Source organism: Myxocyprinus asiaticus, chromosome 25 (genome assembly GCF_019703515.2).
Source record: "Myxocyprinus asiaticus isolate MX2 ecotype Aquarium Trade chromosome 25, UBuf_Myxa_2, whole genome shotgun sequence".
In the NCBI taxonomy this organism is placed as follows: Eukaryota; Metazoa; Chordata; class Actinopteri; order Cypriniformes; family Catostomidae; genus Myxocyprinus; species Myxocyprinus asiaticus.
Window position 1 is genome coordinate 21,888,645 of NC_059368.1, and position 22,388 is coordinate 21,911,032.

General features: G+C 40.6%; 1 protein-coding gene across 1 annotated transcript in view; it reads left to right on the forward strand.

Annotated features, from left to right (window-relative positions):
- LOC127416377 (intersectin-2-like) overlaps positions 1-22,388 on the forward strand; it is a 71,276-nt gene that overhangs the window by 23,071 nt on the left and 25,817 nt on the right. Inside the window, exons 2-17 of the mRNA XM_051655703.1 lie at positions 2,743-2,803; positions 9,674-9,766; positions 9,862-9,925; positions 11,686-11,864; positions 12,278-12,469; positions 13,208-13,268; positions 14,711-14,853; positions 14,973-15,036; positions 15,688-15,825; positions 15,911-16,005; positions 17,300-17,584; positions 18,199-18,332; positions 18,514-18,654; positions 19,004-19,088; positions 19,276-19,415; positions 19,912-19,992. Coding sequence (XP_051511663.1) covers positions 2,797-2,803; positions 9,674-9,766; positions 9,862-9,925; positions 11,686-11,864; positions 12,278-12,469; positions 13,208-13,268; positions 14,711-14,853; positions 14,973-15,036; positions 15,688-15,825; positions 15,911-16,005; positions 17,300-17,584; positions 18,199-18,332; positions 18,514-18,654; positions 19,004-19,088; positions 19,276-19,415; positions 19,912-19,992 — 1,902 coding nt within the window. The 5' untranslated portion in view covers positions 2,743-2,796. The remainder of the gene's footprint in view (positions 1-2,742; positions 2,804-9,673; positions 9,767-9,861; positions 9,926-11,685; positions 11,865-12,277; positions 12,470-13,207; positions 13,269-14,710; positions 14,854-14,972; positions 15,037-15,687; positions 15,826-15,910; positions 16,006-17,299; positions 17,585-18,198; positions 18,333-18,513; positions 18,655-19,003; positions 19,089-19,275; positions 19,416-19,911; positions 19,993-22,388) is intronic.

Consider the following 22,388-nt stretch of genomic DNA (forward strand, 5'->3'; position numbering starts at 1 on the left):
CCCCGGACAACGTAGGTACATCACGATAGGTTAACACGAGTAATGTTCGATTCATAAAAGCATGACAACCAATATATGCTTCAACAACCCTACCAGAAAACATATCCAAGCATTATAGCAGTTAAACAACTTTGCTAAACGGATAACAGATATACATCCATCCAGATTGCTGCGATGCTGTCCTGAACTGTATGAGTGTGACTGACTGAACTGAGCGGCATAGATTCCCCAGCCGGAACACGTGACAGTTGGTTCCTCTTTTCTGTCTTTACGGACATGACGTAATGACGCAAGGATGAACAACATAAGCCAGAGATTTCGCGCCAAATCCGACCTGACAGCTCAAAATACATATAATTTTTATAGGCTTACCATAGTGAATCAGGGTAAGGTTAGAACATTGTTTGAACACTGATTGTTTATATACTCAATCAATAATGGCAATTTGTAAATTTTTACCAAAAAAAAAACTAAAGTAATGCAGCTTTAAATTTCATGTTTTTCTCACTAACCTATCATATGCCTTAGAAGGACATCACGAAGTTAGAAGAGGGAGGGCATCGGAGAGTGCGCTTATTGTCTCTGACTCTGCCTGCTTTTTGATTGCTGTCTGTTCACTATGCATGCACATGCTTGCCAACCAAATGAAAGGAGCCTGATTATTTTGATCAAACGAAAGAATTATGAAGAGTTATCACTTATAGCCATCTGAATTCTGTAACATCATACCTAACAACACTGCTCAGCACCAGATGTGTGTGTGTGTGCATTAGCACTGAATGGACATGATAAAGAGAAAATGTGAATAACCCAAGGGCAGTGAAATTAACAAAAGCTCTTTGTTTTACATAAAAATTACTGTTATAGTTATAGTATCTGTAATAAACTAAGTATGTATAAAGTTTCATTATTGCTTACCCAATAAAATTATACTTAATAAAAAACAGCTATTTTGATGTTATGATACTTTGGTGATCAGTAGTGTCCTGTATTTTGTTGTTAATAGTGAAGTTATGCTCCACGTGAGTATCAAAAAGAAAGTATCGGTATTCATACTCATTCTCTTAAAATGCTATCTGTGCATCTCAAGTATGATTTATATTTGGATGAAATGTTTGAATTAAATTTTCATATGAAATGCAGTATATTCAGTTGAAATCAGGACACGTACAGAAACATTTTCCATTGATGATCAACCTCAGAGTTCATTATATAGAAATATATATTAGATTTACATTGGCCAATTTATCACACGGAAAATGTCTCAAATTGGTGTATTCTGGAATACTTATTATGCGCAACTAGGCCTACAAATGAAGGAAAATCATCAGAAAGTGGACTATAGGGACTTTAAAAATGTTTATGTATTAGGTTTGGGATTGGCATATATTGAGTTTTGATACTGGGCTAGTTTTATAGGTTATTGGGCTAGTTTTGATTGGCTATTGGGCTGGTTTTGTAACAGAGACCTGGCAACCCTGCCTGATGTAATCTCATGTACATATACATGATTTTCTTGCGTCGTCAGGTTTTGCTAATGAGCTACTTTTTGATAATTATCAATGCTTTGTTGTACATGTAAACACACCAATTTACACTGTTCTTGAACTCTCCCCTTGACTGCAGCTCTCAAATTCTCCAGCAAATATTTAGAATGAGCTCGGAACTCTTCAGCTCTAATTAGGTTGAGTTTGTGTTCGGCTTGTGTTTGTTCAGTTGGCCCATGGAGCACTGACTTGACTCAGCTGTGAGACGCAGGGCTAGTTTCCCAGAAAGAGCTTTAGAGCGAAGACAGAGAGGTATACACACGTGTGCACAAACACTCACACTGCATTAGGCGAAAGAGCTATGGAACGATCAAGATCATTGATGTGTGTGTGAATGTGTGATGCTGTGCAGGCTGTGTGGCTTGCTGCATGTACATAACTAAGAGGAAGATGAATGCAAACAATTAACAAAATGACAGTGTCAAGAGAGGCTAAGAGAGATCCCTTTGTCCATTTTTTAAAAGCACTCCTTTTCTCAGTACTCTCTAATTATTCTCTTTCCTTTACCTCTTTCACTTCCTATCACAGTGTGTCCTCTGTAGCTCCTAAAGGTTTGTAAAACCTCAACTTTCTAATTCAACATGATCACACGGAAGGTCGGCATGTTGTGTCAGAAAGTTCCAGTAGCCTAGGATCGGCCACATTATGCCGACTCACTGACAAGCACCATCTCCCATCAGACATTTTTGCCTTGGCTCCAGCGTTTTTACCTTGTCTTGTGGAACGACTGGAGGCATGTTGCGCAGGCAGCGTGGGAGACCTGTGTTCAGATCCAGCATTGAAACCATGAAGTACTCATGTTGCTAAATCTATGATGAGTACGATTCGGAGGTTATATTTTTCCCTCTAACACAACATTTTTACTCCACAGATGGTTAGGTCTAGTTTTGGGGTTTGGGTTGGGGTTGAGTTTATAAAATATGTATTCCTCTTCACTTATTATAGCCTGTTCAGCTGATAACAACTCACTTCACAACTCGCTTTTGGTGCCCCTCCATGGACATTACACCCGGAAAATGGAGCTCACGCATGTCCATACTCCCAACAACACTTACCGCTTTGGCAGTGTTTCAAATTTCGATAAGCACAGACCAATTTTAGCTACATCTGATTTCACAGTGAGATCAGTCTGAACTCCTTACCTTTCTAATCTCTCTCTCTCTCTCTCTCTCTCTCTCTGTGTGTGTTTCTGCAGATGAGTATTAGCTAGCCAGTCGAGCAGAGGGTCACTCGCATCCCACCTGCAGTCATGAATGGTAAGAACAGAGTTCTTTTTGTATTTGTGTGTCAGGGTCATGCATTTTCTTTTAGAGGAAGGAGGTAATTGCATCCTCTCTCTCTCTCTCTCTCTCTCTCTCTCTCTCTCTCTCTTTCTTTCTCTCTATCTCTCCCTCTGCTTTAATTTTTTTATCTGTGGAAAATAATTCAGCTGACAGCTCATTTCGCTTTTGTGCTGAATTTTATCAGAACAGCATAGCACAGTATAAGAAGGACGTGAAAGGTTCTGGTGTTGTAGAATGTTATTGAGCTCAGATTATAACGAATAGTTCTGACTCTAAATTATGATCGAATGAGCCTTGTTCAAAGTCATTGTATAATGCAGATAAACGCACAACTGTGACCACACATTCTATATTCATGAGCCAACAAGATATATTGCTTGGCAACTGTAAACAGATTACAGTTAGACAGTTATTAATTATATTACTTTGTGGAAGAATGGTTTATTCCGACTATTACTTTTAATAAACTTTACTGTTTATTAAACAGTGTCTTTTATATTGCTCTTCTTGCCATCACTTTATGAAAGTCAAAAGCCACCGTGATTTTACTATGTGCAAGGGTGTTCTTATCTTAAGCACGACAGGAAGCATAATGCCTAAAATCTCCTTAAAATAAATGTAATGCATGACCTTCTGTGGGTTATTACTTTAATACATGAATTAGTGAAAAAGTAATTGTCAGAATGTCCACATTGTCTAGATGCAGCACAATGTTTGTACAGAACACGCCCAACAAAATTTGCAAATGACTGCTTCCCTAATTATTTAGGGATAGGTCAAATATTTGCTAAATCACCACAAAAGATTCTGAAAGGTTTTCTGAATATTTGCAACACTTTGTTGAACACCCTTACAAAAAGTAATGTGGAACTGACTACTGAGTGATTGAATAATATCAAAACTCCATGGTACATCGTACTACAAGCTACACTATCAGTAGGGTTGCCACTTGTTCCATAAAATACGGGATCACCCTGTATTTAAAGATGAAATGACGCATCCCGTATCGATTCAATACGGGACACAATTTGTCCCATATTGAATCTGGTTAGATAGCGTCACACTCCAGATTATTAATTTAACATTGATATAAATTGGACATTTTGCCTACGGTCTGCCGTCTGAAAAGTCCACACATTGTGCTAAAACTGTGGATTTTTATTTTATTTGATTGAAAAACAAAAGGTTCAGTATAAATGTTCATTAAGATGTACAAAATTACACAGATCTGTGTGGAGTTTTAATACAAAAATCATACCATGGCATAATTTATATTTATTGGGTAGAGAGTGTGTGTGTTTGATGTCTTTGGTTTGTTTATGTGGCCTTGAAGTAAAGCTTCACAAAAGTTTCACTGTTAAGCTTACTTTTAGCCATTACATCTCTTACTTTAAGAAAATCAAGAATTGCCCATTTGCTGAATGCAGCATCAGAATGGTGGCAAAACTGAGATTGCAGGTTTGAACCTTTGAAGGTAAATTAATCCAAAATGGCTAAATAATCTCAAATAAATGCTAATCATAGAATGTTGTTCAGAATTTAGGCAGGGATTTTAAAACTGTATAGGCTGAGGTAGGTCATTGGGGAAATTTAGGTACTGTTACTCCATGCTCTATCTTCATGTGTGTTTGTGATGTGTGATTTTGAGTGGGGCAGATGCATTTCTTGTTCATGTTTCGTGTGTGTATATACTGTATGTATGCTTATTTTGTGTCTGTGTGTACTCCATTTACCTGTGTATGGGCATGTGTTTGTTTGTAGCCTATGTGGTGGCTAATCGTCTAAGCGCTGTTTGGAAGGGGTTGCCTGTTCACAGTTTAATCAACCTGTAAGTGCACAACAGAGAAATAAATATTGTTTGCCTATAACATTTGGTGTTTTTGGATACATTTTCTATGTTTCTGTAAATAAAATGTGTGTCAGTTGGTATTTTAATTGTCATTTGCTGTTGATTCTGTATAATGTTCATTTGAGCTGAAAAAAGATCCTTTACATTACTGAAAAAGCATACCTGCCTTTTCAAAACTGAAAAAAAAAAATTGCACTTGATACTTAAATGGGGAAATGTTTGAATTAGTAATAAACCTTAAGAATGTGTTTCACTGTGTGTGGCCTGTAGGGATTACATTTTCCTAAAGGAGCACCTCAATACTCCAGAACACAGACTCCCTGATTCCCACACGACAAACTCTGTTGCCATGATTAATTGTTAGGAGACCTGATTGTGGAACTGTGTGACCTTCAATTCACTGTTAAAAGTGGAAATGTGCAGATGTTATAATGGTTGGTGCTATTTTATGATTTTCATCAGAACTGCAGTGAAGGTTGCTCCTGACATACAGTATATAAGAGCTGTTAGCTAACAGGAACTTGGGTTAGAATCCGGCAAATTGATTTGCTGGTACTTTCATTCCAGATTCAGAATGTCTTTCTGCAAATCAGCTTGCAACGCATCTGATTGTCACTAACTATGCCAACACTGAAACTGAGAAAAAAAGTGTGGATTTTGTAGTTACTGCAATTTTGTCTCTAAATCCGAGCATAGTTGAGCCAGACCTGTGCTGAAAGCCTTCATGTTTGTCCCTGTCTGAGGCTTTGAAAATCTGGTCTACTTGAAGACTTCTTGTTATGTCCGACTTCTGGATAGCATGTTTACAATGCTCTCTGATCAACTCCTCTATAAATACTTCACTTAGATCCAATAACCAAAATAATTTCACAGAAAGCTTCATTTGTTGTTTAGTCAGTAACCCGCAAAGCTATACGGGAACATGGTTGCAAGGAATGCGAGACAAAAAAAAAAAACCAGGGCAGATCAGGCAGACAACCAGGGGACCAAGGAAACCAGGGCAGATCAGGTAGATGATCAGGGGACCAAGGAAACTAAGGTAGATCAGGCAGACGACCAGGGGACCAAGGGAACCAGGACAGACCAGGCGGGCGACCAGGGGACCAAGGAAACCAGGGCAGATCAGGCAAACGATCAGGGGACCAAGGAAACCAGTGCAGATCAGGCAGACAACCAGGGAACCAAGGGAACCAGGGCAGATCAGGCAGGCGAACAGGGGACCAAGGAAACCAGGGCAGATCAGGCAGTCAACCAGGCGACCAAGGAAACCAGGGCAGATCAGGTAGACGACCAGGGGACCAAGGAAACTAAGGCAGATCAGGCAGACGACCAGGGGACCAAGGGAACCAGGGCAGACCAGACGGGTGACCAGGGGACCAAGGAAACCAGGGCAGATCAGGCAGACGATCAGGGGACCAAGGAAACTAAGGCAGATCAGGCAGACGACCAGGGGACCAAGGGAACCAGGGCAGATCAGGCAGACGATCAGGGGACCAAGGAAACCAGGGCAGATCAGGTAGAAAACCAGGGGACCAAGGGAACCAGGGCAGATCAGGCAGGCGAACAGGGGACCAAGGAAACCAGGGCAGATCAGGCAGACAACCAGGCGACCAAGGAAACCAGGGCAGATCAGGTAGACGACCAGGGGACCAAGGAAACTAAGGCAGATCAGGCAGACGACCAGGGGACCAAGGGAAGCAGGGCAGACCAGACGGGTGACCAGGGGACCAAGGAAACCAGGGCAGATCAGGCAGACGATCAGGAGACCAAGGAAACTAAGGCAGATCAGGCAGACGACCAGGGGACCAAGGGAACCAGGGCAGATCAGGCAGACGATCAGGGGACCAAGGAAACCAGGGCAGATCAGGTAGAAAACCAGGGGACCAAGGGAACCAGGGCAGATCAGGCAGGCGAACAGGGGACCAAGGAAACCAGGGCAGATCAGGCAGACAACCAGGCGACCAAGGAAACCAGGGCAGATCAGGTAGATGACCAGGGGACCAAGGAAACTAAGGCAAATCAGGCAGACAACCAGGGGACCAAGGGAACCAGGGCAGACCAGACGGGTGACCAGGGGACCAAGGAAACCAGGGCAGATCAGGCAGACGATCAGGGGACCAAGGAAACTAAGGCAGATCAGGCAGATGACCAGGGGTCCAAGGGAACCAGGGCAGATCAGGCAGGCAACCAGGGGACCAAGGAAACCAGGGCAGATCAGGCAGACAACCAGGGGACCAAGGAAACCAAGGCAGATCAGGCAGAAGACCAGGGAACCAAGGAAACCAGAGCAGATCATGCAGATGGCCAGGAGATCAAGGGAACCAGTGAAGATCAGGTGGACGACCAGGGGACCAAGGAAACCAGGGCAGATCAGGCAGACAACCAGGGGACCAAGGAAACCAGGGCAGATCAGGCAGATGACCAGGGAACCAAGGAAACCAGAGCAGATCAGGCAGACAGCCAGGAGACCAAGGGAGCCAGAGCAGATCAGGCAGATGATCTGGATACCCAGAAGACCAGAGTAGATCAAGCAGATGATCAGAAGACCCAGAAGACCAGAGCAGATCAGGCGGATGGTCAGGAGACCCAGAAGACCAGAGCAGATCAGGCAGATGGCCAGGAGATCCAGAGAGACCAGAGCAGATCAGGCAGATGGCCAGGAGACCAGAGCAGATCAGTCGGATGGCCAGGAGACGCAGAAGACCAGAGCAGATCAGGCGGACGGCCAGGAGACCCAGAAGACCAGAGCAGATCAAATGGACGGCCAGGAGACTTAGGAGACCAGAGCAGATCAGGTGGATGGCCAGGAGACCTAGGAGACCAGAGCAGATAAGGTGGATGGCCAGGAGACCTGGGAGACCAAAGTAGATCAGGCAGATGGCCAGGGGACCCAGGAGACCAGAGTAGATCAAGCAGACGGCCATGAGACCAGGGAGACCACCTCAGGGTAGGGACTGGATCAGGAGGCCTGGTTGATGGCCACAGAGCTGAAACAGGGTCAGGAGGCCTGAGTGATGACCACAGACTAGATTCTGGAGCTGTGGAAGACTCTGAGGGCGGAGCCGTGGAAGGCAGAGCCATAGGAGGCTCGAGGGGCGAAGCCGTGGTAGGCGTAGCCGTGGAAGGCTCGAGAGGCGGAGCCGTGGCAGGCGGAGCTGTGGGAGGCTCGAGGGGCAGAGCCGTGGAACACGGAGCTGTAGGAGGCTCAAGGGGTGAAGCCGTGGAAGGCGGAGCCGTGAGAGGCTTGAGGAGCAAAGCCGTGGAAGGCAGAGCCGTGGCAGGCTTGAGGGGCGAAGTCGTGAAAGGCGGAGCCGTGGGAGGCTTGAGACAAAGAGTCCTGGATTAGCAGAGTCTCGGCAGCGACCTCCGTGGTCGCAAACATGAGCAGAGTCTCGGGAGCGACCTCTGTGGTTGTGGGCATGGGCAGAGATTTGGGAACAACCTCTGTGGTCGTGGGCATGGACAGAGACTCGGGAATGACCTCTGTGGTCGTGGGCATGGACTGAGACTCGGGAACGACCTCTGTGGTCGTGGGCGTAGACAGACACTCGGGAACGACCTCCGTGGTCGTGAACATGGGCAGAGACTTGGAAACGACCTCCGTTGTCATGTACATGGGCAGAGACTTGGAGACGACCTTTGTGGTTGTGAAAATGGGCAGAGACTTGGAGATGACCTCTGTGGTCGTGAACATGGGAAGAGACTCGGAAACGACCTCCATGGTCATGTACATGGGCAGAGACTAGGAGATGACCTCTGTGGTCGTGAACATGGGCAGAGACTTGGAAACAACCTCTGTGGTCATGTACATGGGCAGAGACTTGGGAACAGAAGACTTTCTCCTCCTCCTCCTCCGGGAGGCCGAAGTTGGCAGCGCAGGCTCTGGGACGGACGAGGCTGGCAACGCAGGCTCCGGGACGGACGAGGCTGGCAACGCCGGCTCGTTGGCCGTGGCAGGCGTGGGCGTCGACTCCTTGGCCGTGGCAGGCGTGGGCGTCGGCTCGTTGGCCGTGGCAGGCGTGGCCGTCGGCTCGTTGGCCGTGGCAGGCATGGACGTCGGCTCGTTGACCGTGGCTGGCATGGGCGTCGGCTTGTTGGCCGTGGCTGGCGTGGGTGCCAGCTCATTGGCTATGATATGGCGTAGAGCAGACTCAAGCGTGGCTGTGACATTGCGTGGAGCAGACTCAGGCGTGGCTGTGACATGGCGTGGAGCAGACTCAGGCGTGGCTGTGACATGGCGTGGAGTAGACTTAAGCGTGGCTGTGACATGGCGTGGCGCAGACTCAGGCGTGGCTGTGACATGGTGTGGAGCAGACTCAGGCATGGCTGTGACATGGCGTGGAGCAGACTCCGGTGTGGGAGGCTTGGAAACTGGGTTCAGGGTAGGGAGAGGAGGATCTTCTGAATCGAGAATTTCTAGAGTTAAACTCACATATTCCTCCCATGTATAGTCTCCTGTTACCGGCAACTCCCTCCACTGGTGTGCAATGAGTCCGATTTGATACAGGGATTTCAGGTTGGAATCAGCAAATCCCGTGTATCTAGCAGCAATGCTAAAAAGATGTGAGTATTCTCTGACGGGTAAATTCGCTTGACTCAACTGAATAAAGTAAGCCGCTAGATCCATATCAGTCATGGTCAATTGTTCTGTTACGAAATGAGGGAGATGATGAGAGCAAGATCTAAGAGCAGCTACTTTAATGAAGATAAAACAAAATACAAAACAGGATGCAAAACAAAAATAAACAAACGGGACGGAAACCGGATCATGAACAGGCAACTGACAAAGGTAAAACAGACATCAGGGCAATATATACACAAGGATAACGATGTAAATGAAACACAGGTGAGAAACAATATGGAACAGCTGGAAGTGATCAGAGCAGGGTATTATGGGAAGTGTAGTCCGGGGGGAACAGATGACAGAGGCAAAACACAGGGCAGACAACAGTGAATCATAACAATTACTCTATTTCTTTCTCTATACTTCATAGGTGGTTTTAATATTTGGGCTATAACTCCAGAAGAGAGAGGGAAACATGACAAACAGTTTGAATCTCTGGCTCCCAAACTGGGCTATTTGTCAGGTGAGAACACACATACATACGTACAGTATGCTTCATGCACACATGCATTCTGATTGCACTGTAGATTACTGTGTGTGTGCTGTATTTCTTTCTAGGAGATCAAGCACGGATGTTCTTTCTGCAATCTGGCCTTCCTACAGCAGTCCTGGCTGACATCTGGTAAATGTACACATACATACACAACTGTAACTGTAAATACACACTTGATCCAGTTCTTCTGACTGTTTTTCAGTGAACTGCCTTGCACTTCCTATTTCTTCCCTTCTGTCTTGCATTCCCTTATTCTTTGTGTACTGTATATAGTCTGCTTTCAACACTCAAAGCCAGTTGTTGTGATGCTTACTGTAAAGGTTTCACACAAAACTAATTTGTGAATGCACATTTGTGAATGTTTAAGTGACAAAGTGGCATATAAAAAAAGTGAGGTAAGAATGCACACTTTCACAAATTAGGTCCAAAAGTCTGAAACCACATTAAAAAATCTCTGGATATAACTTGACCTGGAAATAAATTTATATTTTTGACGAAATTAAAACTGATAAAAGTTATGACATAAGAATTAATGGTAGTACTTTATACTAAGGTTACATTTGTTAACTTTAGTAAAAGCATTAGGTATTATGAACTATTAATGAACAATATATTTTTACAGAATTTAATAATCTTAGTTAATGTTAATTTTTAAAAGTATAATGGTTCATTGTTAGTTCATGTTAGTTCATAATGTATTAACTAATATTAGCACATATAACTTATAATTTAATAAAGTATTAGTATATGTTGCAATCAACATTAACCAAAATAAATAAGTGGTGTAAAAGTAAAAACGTTCATGTTAACTAACGCTGATAACTAATGTTACCATTATATTTAAAAAAATTAACATTAACTAAGATTAATAAATACTGTAAAAATATATTGTTCATTTACAGTTCATGATACCCGATGCAGGGTATCATGAACATATTAACAAATGTAACTTTATTTTAAAGTGTTACATATTTATTTAATATTTTGCATTATTTCTTAGTCATTAATTAAATCAAAGAAGCAAATTTATGACACTGAGCATGTTAACTGCTATGTACAAAAGGTTGCATTTCCTCGCTTCCACTGAAGCAAACAAGATGCTCTTTGGAACATTCTCAAATCATGCTAGGATAACCTAAATCATCAGGTTTTGCACAGATTTCCAGTTCAATTGCATGCTGTCATTAAAGCAATTGGGACATACCAAATGCTAAGAAATTCTGAAATTCATGTTAATTTTCTAATTCAACTTATCACTCAAATTGTTATGCTGATAATACAATTTTAATTTACAGTAATTACATTTTTTTTAATAAAATAAAAGCATTTTCGCTACTGGTGTCAGAATTTTGGACCCTATTGTACATACAGTATATCTAAAAGGCTGTGCATTGTACTTGCATCTGATTTACACATGCTACACTTGTGTATACTGCATGTGCCTTAATGGTTGTTTTTGAAATTGTTTCTGAAATGTGTGTGTGAGTGTGGATGTGTGTGGTACAGTGTGAGCTTGTAACCACATACCCCTCTGGAGGGTGGAGGTTCCCTGAAGCAAGCTCTTCCTGTCTGCGGTTAGTCTGCTGGTAAACACTGTTGCCCATCCACAAACAGGATGTCGATTTATTGTGACCGTTTATATGTTTATAACATAGCAAGTTGTCTTCTCTGCACCATGCTAATTCCAAAAATTCTCTTATTCCTAATTAAATAGATATGCTGGAAGCATAACAGATTACTATCTGAGCTGTGCTACTGAGATCACAATAATGCTGCTCTGTCATCATGCAGTTAATTCTGGGCTGCTCCACTGGGACTATATGCAATTAGTGTTCTGTAAGCCACATTTGATAAAAAGCATCAATGGCTGCTAACTTCCTTTCTTTCAGGTCACTTGCAGATATGGGGAAGGATGGGAAGATGGACAGATTGGAATTCTCCATCGCAATGAAGCTAATTAAACTGCAGTTGCAGGGTCAGCCCCTCCCCTCCACTCTGCCAGTTGTCATGAAGCAGACACCTACCCCCATTATGACATCATCATCATCACGCTTTGGTCTGCAAGATGGTAGAAAATCTGATTATATAATGACAAGATGTTTACCCATTTTCTCACCCTCATATCCTTCCAAACCCGAAGGATTTTCTTTTTTCTCTAAAGCGAGATGTTAGGCAGGATGTTAAGCAGTGGCTATCAAGCTGTAAACACAAACAAGCATTTCAAAGCATTAATTTTCATTGTAAGGAAAAGAGCAGTGTTAATATTTTTTTTTTTACTTCTCATTTTGAAAAAAAAAAAAGAATCATACAGGTTTGAAATGGCATGAGGGTGAGTAAATGATGACAGAACTAACCCTTTGTTTATTTAACTACCGGCTGAGACTAAGATGGCTTTGATGCTAAGATTATTTGTGTAAAACAAATAATTTTTGAATTTAGAAAATCTCAATGAACTTATTTAATTTGATTCCTTATTTTCAGGAATGGGCTCAATGTCAAATCTCTCTGCCATGTCAGTGATGCCCATCCTTACAGCCATGCCTGTGGTCCCTGCTGTGACCGCTTTGGTCCCTGCACCCACCCTGGTTTCAGGAGCCCTGCCTCAGATCTCCAACTCTCTCAGTGTGCCAACCTTACCCAACGGCAATGCAACTCTCCTCACAGCAACACCAGGTAGCACACTCTCTCACACTGTTCTGCATTTTTGCACATCCAGCATTTTGCACTGGTCAAGCTGACTGCACAGTGAACAAAATTTGCATGCTGCAAAATTGAGTTTTAGATGATATATCAGCATAAATTACTAGCAAATATGTGTGCAATGAGACTCAAGCATTGATTTACTGTCTCATCTACAGCACAAAGTTTATCTGTATTTTAATACTGCTTTCACGCTTCATTCAATGGCATGGTCCGATACCAAATTTGAATCCAGCCCTCATACCCTGCCCTAGAAGGTTTCTTTTCACGTTGTATTATTTTGGTCTGAACCATGCTACATTGCATCATAACGTGAGTATCACCACAAGTTTTAGCAGCAGCTGTTTATCACAGTTAGTAGGTAACAACTCAGGAGGAGAAGATGCCAGTTTCATTTTGTTATTGAAGTATTTGTCCCTTTGCATTTAGCAACAAACTTTACATACACAGAAGGGCACTTGTGTTTATCTGCCATGGATGCATTGCAAGTGATGCAAAGAATGCAAATTGCTCTAAGAGAGTTTATTTGGAGACAAGCAGCTATTCTAATTGCATTATATTATAATAATTGCTTTGAGTTTGCAAAGAGGAAAATTAGACATCATCACACGTTGCATTTGCGAATTGAGCCTGATTGCTTTCATACTAAATTGTGAAAGCACCCTAAGCAATTATCTTTCTCTCTCTTTCTCTCTTCTCTTACCTCTCCAGCTTTCCCAGTTTCCAGTGGTTTAAGTAAATCACACTCGCTGTTGGACCTTGGCTCTAGCAGGTGTGAACCATGCTTACTGAATTCTAAATACACATAAACGGGCATGTTTCTGTTGACTATTGGATTTTTATGTAATATCCGTTACATGTGTGTGTTTGAGTGTGTTGGCACATTGTTTGTTTTTGTCAGAGCTGAAAGGACAGTGATTTTCTTATTGCAGATTTAAATGAGTGGGTAGAACTGAACTCTTCTGAGACACCCTGTTGTTTTGCTTGTACTGGAAGTTTGTAGTAAATAAGAGTGTGTTTTATGATGGAGTGCTTGAATAGCACAGTTGTCTCCCCGTATCTTAATAAGATCTTGTTAGAGTTCCTCTGAGAGCCATCCAGCCTCCACATGGTGGTACAGAAGCTGTTAATAAACCCACTAATACCTTCTCAGTGCCTTTTTACAATTAATTTGTCCACCCATGTGTGCATATGACAGTGTGTATAAGATGTAATGATTATCGCTGCAAAAACTTATCTTGAATTAATAATTTTTTTATTTTTTTTTGGCATGCAAATGCAATATCTGGATTTGAAAGTGCTGTACAATTGAAAACTTTCAGGAATTACCTGAAGATGTAGAGGGTCTGTATTTAGCATAAAAAGAATATAAAGGGATAGTTCACCCCAAAAGGAAAATTCAATCTCCCCTATGTTGTCCCAAACCCGTATTACTTTTATCCCTCTGGAATACAAAAGTTGATGATAGGCTGAACCTAAGGGATTGACAGGATCAGTCGCTATTTATGTGTAAATGGTGACTTAAACTATCAGTCTCTAACATTCTGTCTAACATCTCCTTTTGAGTCTTTTTTTCTCCACAGAAGAAAGAAATTTTGGAACAACGTGATGGTAAATGAGAGTGCATGATGACATGCTGTAATTAAACATTTTGGGTGAACTATCACTTTTAAAGGTGCACTCAGTAACTTGTTTCTGTTTCATCTTGGACTTACATTGACACCTAGTGGCTTGGATGTAGTATCATTTAAAATCAATAATTTTCAGTGTCAGATGCCATTGTAGAAATTTAGTATTCTGTCAGCCATGAATACTTTAATCAGCAAGTGTCAAATAACAGGACGGTTACTAAGATTAAGCGAGTAGTATTGGTCATGTGATTCTAGCATGGCAGCCCCCATGTGCGGACCCTCTCCATGTAGAAAAAAACAGCTTTTGTAAGGTTTCTGATATGACTGGAGTCTTCATTTTAATGTGAGTGGTCATGATTTTCTACATATATCAAAAAATTACAATTCATGTCTTTAGAAGTTAAACTTTTTTAATGAGGAAAAAATTACTGAGTGCACCTTTAAGTTTATTTATTGGAGGAATTATATTTAGGAAAGAAAAACAATAAAACCTATAAGACAAAAAAATAGTTAAAGATTAAATTACATGTGCAGAAAAGCATACTAATAACTTTTCCCCCTGAAATCTCACTGGTTCCCACAGTTCTAACTCTTCTTCTACCACCTCTCTTGCGAGTAACTCCCCTAAAATGGGTGCATCTGACTGGGCAGTACCTCAGTTGTCCCGTCTGAAATACCGACAGCAGTTCAACAGCCTGGACAAGCTGATGAGTGGATACCTATCAGGTGAGTGTAAGTTTGTAGATGTAAAGAAGTGGATGGGATTAGCTATGTTTGTATATGGCACTGTGTAAGCATCTCTGCATATGTGCTATGTATTAACTCTTTAGTGTATATATTTGAAGGTCCCCAGGTCAGAAATGCCCTCACAGCCTCAAACCTCACGCAAACACAGCTTGCCACCATATGGTGAGTACACAAAACACAGTCTCTCACAGTCTAGTTAAAACACTCAGGGGTGTAGAACATGTCTGGGTGGCATTATTTATATGACTTATTAAATTAAGCACACCCTCGATTCTCATTACTAGGTAACTAGGCTATACTTGGTAATCATGTTCAATTGCTGAGTGATTACATTACTTGGTTGCCACAGTAGTTTATGTTGCACTTCCTTGAATTTATGCTGATTTAAATACATTCATAACTCATAACTGTCATTCATAATAAGGAGAATTACAAACCTAAACAATCCAACATCCAGATGCATTGCAGTAAGGAGAATTCATGAAAATAATGTTGCAATGCAAAAAATCCCAACGGTTCTAAAATAGGCTTCTTTTTCTTTATGCAAAGATTATGTAAAATAAACATGCAAAGATTATGCATATAATTTCTTTTATTTTTAATTTTTATTTTTTTGGGCTGAAATATGACCAAGACATGTTCTTAACAGGCTTTGTAAAATCCACCCACATATTCTGGTTCATTAAACATGAATGTATTGCTTTGGATCACACTTTGTATTGAACATTGTATTACGATAAACACCAGGTTTACATGAAATGCTTCCAGGTTAATCAAAAATGTGTGCGTGTTTGCACATGGGTATGTGTGTAGGACTCTTGCTGATGTAGACCATGATGGGCAGTTAAGAGCAGAGGAGTTTATTCTAGCAATGCACCTGGTTGACATGGCCAAGACTGGCCGTCCCTTACCTCTGACTCTACCTCCTGACCTGGTGCCACCCTCATTCAGGTAAGGCATACACTTATGCAGGAATAAGTAATTTATAGAGGAGATATCTTTTCTTGTTATTTTGTGAGTTTGTGTTTGTTTTCAGAACAGGGAAGTCATGTGACCTGCTGAACGGACCTGTTCCTCTGATCAACACTGAGCTGATTGAGCCAGAACAGCCACAGAAAAGCAAGACCAATGGTATATGCATGTGCACATACTGAAAATGTGGTCGACCAATAGGTTTTCAATGACCGATGGCAATATCTAGAGAGTGGGGAGGCTGATAGCCAATATATGCCTATGTATATGAGATATACATTATAATGCAATTTAATGATAACAGATCAAAATATAGCTGCAAGCAGCAATGCGTATTCCTCCTCAAAACTGCAAATTATTTAAAAATTGACATGGTAGAGACATGTAATTCACACATGTACACAACATTTCAAAGCGATTGTAGCAATGGCTGATTTTGTAGCATTACCATTGAACAAGAGTATACTCGCATAATAGTAAAATATTTATAGTGGAAATGTTGAAATAAGCAGAGACCAGTTTATTAGCTTGGGTCAGATTTGGCTCTAATTCCATCATCTTTTCACATATCAAGGTGAAAATTGGCAGAGTAATACAGAGTTATGTCATCTTGAAACCTGTTACGTTTGAAAAACCATCCGTGAAAATGGCGTTCGATTTATGGACATATAGATATTGAGACAATGTGGACATTTACATAAATATGCACCTTTCAGCCATTTTGGATTATATTCCTTTTTGCTGTATATCAAATTGAAAGACAGGTATCCTACACATACATACTGAGTTTCAAGTCAATTGGAGCTATGGTTCAGGAGGAGTAGATTTTTGTATGTTTTCCCAAATTTTCACTGTACAGGAAAATCCATTATGGTGGACTTTATGGGTTCTATAGGCTTTTTTGTTCCTCATGAGAAATGTGGCATATATAGCAGGTTTCAGAAATGTTGGTCTTGTGGGGTGGAAATGGCATCACTTTGAAAATGGAAAATTGGGGTGTGGCCTGTAGCGCCACCTATAGGCTCACGTGGGCCATTTTCGGTGTGGTAGTTACTAGTGGCCTGTAGTATCAATGTGCCAAAGATCTTGAGTTATTGGGCAATTTAGAGCTACAGGAATAATAAAAATAAGAAGAATACTAACAAAAACAATAGGTTTCCTCCTACTGGAGGAATCCTAATTAACATTTTATTACCGATATATCAGTCTATCTTTAATACATACTCGCACCCTCACTAAAACATATGATCACAGGCACACAAATACACATTGTCCTAATTTCAACACTATATTGTAAATTAACCTAAATCAACAGCTAAACAGTCTCTTCTGTGAGTTCTGTGACATCATGTAGAACAGTTATGAAATAATTGTCTTTCGATTACACTTTTCTCTGATTTCTTATGCTACTTTTGTCATGTTGACTTGGATAACACTTCTCTTTCTCTCTCAGTGTCATTTGAGGACAAATTGAAGGAGAATTTTCAAAAAGGCAGCGCAGAGCTGGAAAAGCGCCGACTGGCTTTGCAGGAGGAACAAAAGAGAGAGGAAGAGAGACGGAGAGAGGAAGAGTGGAGAGTGGAGGAGAGGAGACGACAGAAAGAGAGGAAGGAGAGAGAATGGAAGGAGAGAGAGCAGAGAAGACAGAGGGAGGAGGAGAGGAGGATAGAGAGACAAAGAGAGCTGGAACGACAGCGAGAGGAAGAAGGACTGAAAGAATTAGAACAACAAGAGGCAAGTACAGAATAGCACACAAGTGTACAGCAGTGTGGTCATTAAACAGCACTACAGTATCACAGCAAAACCTTGGATATGTTCTAGGGCCATCAATAGATTAAAATAATCAGTCGCAATAAATCTCTTATTTTAAGTGCATTTTATATCTCATAGTTAAATGCTAGTAATGGGAATTGTACAGAATTGATCAATTCTGGTTCTGGTTACGATTACCTTAACAATTATTTTAGTATTTGAAGAACAATTTGTTATAAACTATATACTACTTAACTAATTTTTCTTAACAAAAATAATACAACATTTTCTATTAAAGAACCATTTATTTTAACAAAACTCTGTTCTGAATATGAATCTTTAACAGCACAGACAGTAATGACAAATTAGGTAAATATGTTTATTGCGTTAAGCACATGTAATAGCAATAGACATATTTAACTAACCTCATGGAGTGTTAACTTTGGCAGCCCTTATATTGTATATAATGGAGTGGTTCTCCATTTAGGGCTGGTTCCCAGGAAAGCAATTTGAACATAACATATATCCATGTCAGAATGAATGATTAGATGGTAAATCTCTGTATTAATCTCTTCCTTTCTTTATTTTTCTCTCAGGAAGTGGAATGTCAGAGGCGGATGGAATGGGAGAGGAGAAAACGAGTGGAGCTTCAGACACAGAGAGAAAAAGAGCAGAGCGACATACAGAGACTGAAGGACAGGAAGAGAAGCCTAGAGATGGAACTGGAGGCTGTGGTCAGATTTCTACTGGTTTCGTTTTCCTTTTCCTCATTCTCTGCTTTTTTCGCATTCTTTTTCACCCTCGACACTACCTGTTCTTCATCCAGTCTCTTAGATCCTTGTCTCTGTGGTGTAATGGGATTGATGGTTGGATTAAATGACAAATTTAAGACATTTCAGTCCGTTCTTCTTCCAGGGTAACAAGCATAAGCAGATCTCCGATCGTCTCCGAGATGCTAAGAATAAGAGGCAGGTCCAGAGGGCCGAGCTAGACTTGATCAATCAGAAGAGGGACAGTCGTATTGTGGATATCAACTCTCTCCAGTTACAGTTTGATGTATGAATATTACATTTTTGTTACATGAATTGGATTGCATTCATTATTTTTATGTCATTTATATCATCTAAAGGAATAGTTCACCCCAAAACAAAACTTCTGTCATTATTTACTTACCCTCATGTCATTCCAAACCCATATTATTATTAAATTATTGTAGTTTTTCAATGAAAAACACAACAGCATACAGTTTTGAAATGACATAAAGGTGAGCAAATAATGACCAAATTTTCATTGAGTGGGGGAATCTATTCTATGAACAAAAACAATAACAGATTTTGCTTCTCTTGTGATTGAATGTTTATGAATATAAATTTAAAAGTAATTGGATATCAATGTGTTCATGCAGGAAATTCAGAGGCAGATGAGTCATTTTGGTCCTGAAAAGCAGAGACTGACAGAAACACTGCTACACCTCACCCAGAACAACACCAGTGAGCACTCACATACTGTAGGACTAAAGCAATAAATTAATGGAAGGGTGGATGACTAATTTAATTTGAGTTCACTGCATTTGTCTTGAACTCAGGGTCAAAAGAATTGACTTTTTAAAAAAGTGCTTTTTTTTTACTCTCTCTCTCTCTCTCTCTCTCTCTCTCTCTCTCTTTTTTTCCCTTTCAGGTCCTTTGATAAATGATGTGAAACAGAGTGTGTGCGAGAAAGATCTGAGCTGTCGGAAGCTGAAGGAGCAGTTGGATGCTTTGGAGAGAGAGACCACGGCTAAACTCTCACAGATGGAGCAGTACAACAGAGAAATCAAGGTCTCCTAAATTCCCAAAGTAAACCTTGAAAACATTTAAAGTGCCATGTTTTGATTAAAAGGTAATGTGGACATTGGATGGGGACTTGTTCCCTTTGAATTTATTTTAATCCTTAATGTCCCTGTGAGGGACTCACTAGTTCACTGTTCTAGATGTTCCAGTGATTAAATCCTGCAGCTTAAATCCCAGCCCTGAGGACAGGAGCGCTGTTCATTACAAACTAACTTCACACATAGTCACACTAAATAAGAAACTCAACACACAAACACTGTAATAACACATACCATATGTCATAGGATGGTTAGATCTGCAACTTGAGCATTATCATTATAACACTTAGCCATTGTTTAGTGAACTTCTAATGTTTCTACTCCGAGCCTTCTTTCTTTCTTTCTTTCTTTCTTGCTTTCTTTCTTTCACAGTGCACATTTTCACATCATTTTCTTTCCCTGCTATGTCTATTTTCTCTGCCTCTCCACCCTGGCTGTCTTAATAGTTTGTGGAAATGGATGACTGTGTGCTTCAAGGACTTCTCTCTTTGCTGGGTTGCTTAACCAATCTCTTCCTTCTAATAAAGGTTGACCGCTCTTTGTCTTGCCTGTACTTATGCTCATCTCAGCTTCCTGTCTTTCATTCATTTTCTTGACACCTTTTGCCACAGTTATTCTCCACGAAAGAAACCTCATTCTACCCATCTTCGTGTCTGTCTGTTATATTTCCATCAATTCATAACAGTGTCATTGTGTCATAGAGCAAACTGAAGATTTCTACTCACTGCCTAAAAACGAACAAACAACAATTAAATTAATAGGCTCTTTTTTTTTTTTAAATATCTGCAACATTCATTTTAGATAAATTGTTGTATTAGTAACAATTTGTACTATATAGAACAGATCCAGAACTGTTTGCTTGGGAAATTATAGGAGCTCATTACTACCAAATTAGTTTGATATAGAGATTATCGGTTAGAGAGATAATCGCACTTTTCATCAGTTCTTTAATATTGTTCTTTAACAATAATTACACTGTTCACAGCATACCTGCCAACACTCCCAGTTTTACCAGGTTTCCCCCATTTTTCCACCCCTCCTCCCACTGTACTCCCGATTTGAGACTGTCCTCGCTGCGGACTGTAGCGTGGTGACGTAGTGGATTTAATCCACCATGTAGTCGTTTTCCGTGATGTACTGGATGTTTTTAATGTGTACGCCCACAGCTACATATTATAGTAGATTCTCTTTACAATATTATGTCATTTAATGTTGACAGTACGGCATACAGCTTATACGCAATTTGTTGACAATTTGTTTGACAGGCTATATTAGCCTAGTGGCTAACTAAAAGTTAGTAGTTTAACTACTGCCGGTAGACATCTGTGTCTGTATAAGCTTTAATGTTTACATTTATCCATATACCGTAACAAATGTTATTTTCTCTTTGGCAGCTTCAAAGTTTGGTGCATTGTTTTGTATTTCATCTCCACCAAACTGCTCTACTTGTGCCGTATTGTAACTGACCATTGCAGGATACATAAAGATTCATTTTATTCTTGTCATCTTTAGTAAGTCATATTTTATATCGATATATGTGTTGTCCATAATCCACATAACTTTTATTATTTGTCCTTTATGTTTTGCTGTCCAAAATGTAAGGTTTATAGACTGAATATATCTATTTGTAGCCTAACTACATAATTATTCTCGTTTTATAAAGATGTTGAAGCAGTCATCGGCGTGTTATAATCATTAATGTAACTATCAAATAAAGGCTATATAGTTCTCTGTCCCTCTGTGATATAAGCTACTAGGCTACTAAAATAAGATTTTAATCCCAAATCAAGTTAAAGAGGAAATAGGACTGTATATGTTCTCGAAACAGAAACAAACGAATAAAAAAACATATATTAGTCATCATCCATACCAAACAAATTCACTCCAAATACTCAGCAACCTCTCATATTCTTTAGAAGACTAAAATCCCTGATGCTCAAAAGTTATTAGTACTATACTATCCTACTAATATAAAAAAAAGTTTAAGGAAATATTGCTCTCTCTCACTTTTTATTTAGGCTAAACTTGCATACTGTAGAAGCTGAATAAAATGTTTGCATTAAAAACATCCAGCATATCACGGCTCTAAACTTTTTAAATCCATTAAAACATGGATTTAATCCACTATGTAATGGATGTCCGTGATGTAGTAGATGAAATCCACTACGTCATCGCACTACAGTCTGCAGCGAGGACCTCTTGCACAATTTACAATTTCTCCCGATAAACTCACGATTTTCGACTGTCGTGAACTGTGGGTGCATCTCAATCATTTCCCTAGTTCAGTAGTCAGGGCACTGATCAGTGAGTCTGAAATTTTTAGAGCTGTCTCATGCGCAAAATCATTCCAGTGCACTGAAACATTTACTCCCTAAAAAATCCCACAGTGCACCGTAAAAACCAGGGAGCATTGTTGCTCACTATGTTTCTCACTGGTGCTGATTAATAACAGCTGCGCTTCAATGCCCGAGCTCGTTAACGTGTTGCAGGTGATTGAGTCAAGGGTGTAGATTTGGCTTGAACATTGGGAGGGTTGCAGCATGAAGCTTTTACATGTTTCCATTGATCATGGTATTCCAATGGATTCCCCCAAAATCTACGCCCATGGATTGAGTCATAAGTGTCCCAGTGTTCAGTGGATCAGTACTTTTACCAGTGCATGAATTTGAGTTTACAGTATACTTAATTGGAGTTTACAGTATACTTATTCACGACATAGGGAGCTAGGGAGCTGATTGAGACACAGGTACTGTGATCGAAATCACCCCCTATCCACTATATAGTGCACTATTTCGGGTGTCGGCCATTTTGTAGTAGCATCCGAATTCTGAGTGAACTATTCATTCCCTACATTCGTTCATTCATTCTTACCCACAATGCACTCTGATTTGGAGTGTACATCGGATGTACACTCGTCGATGGT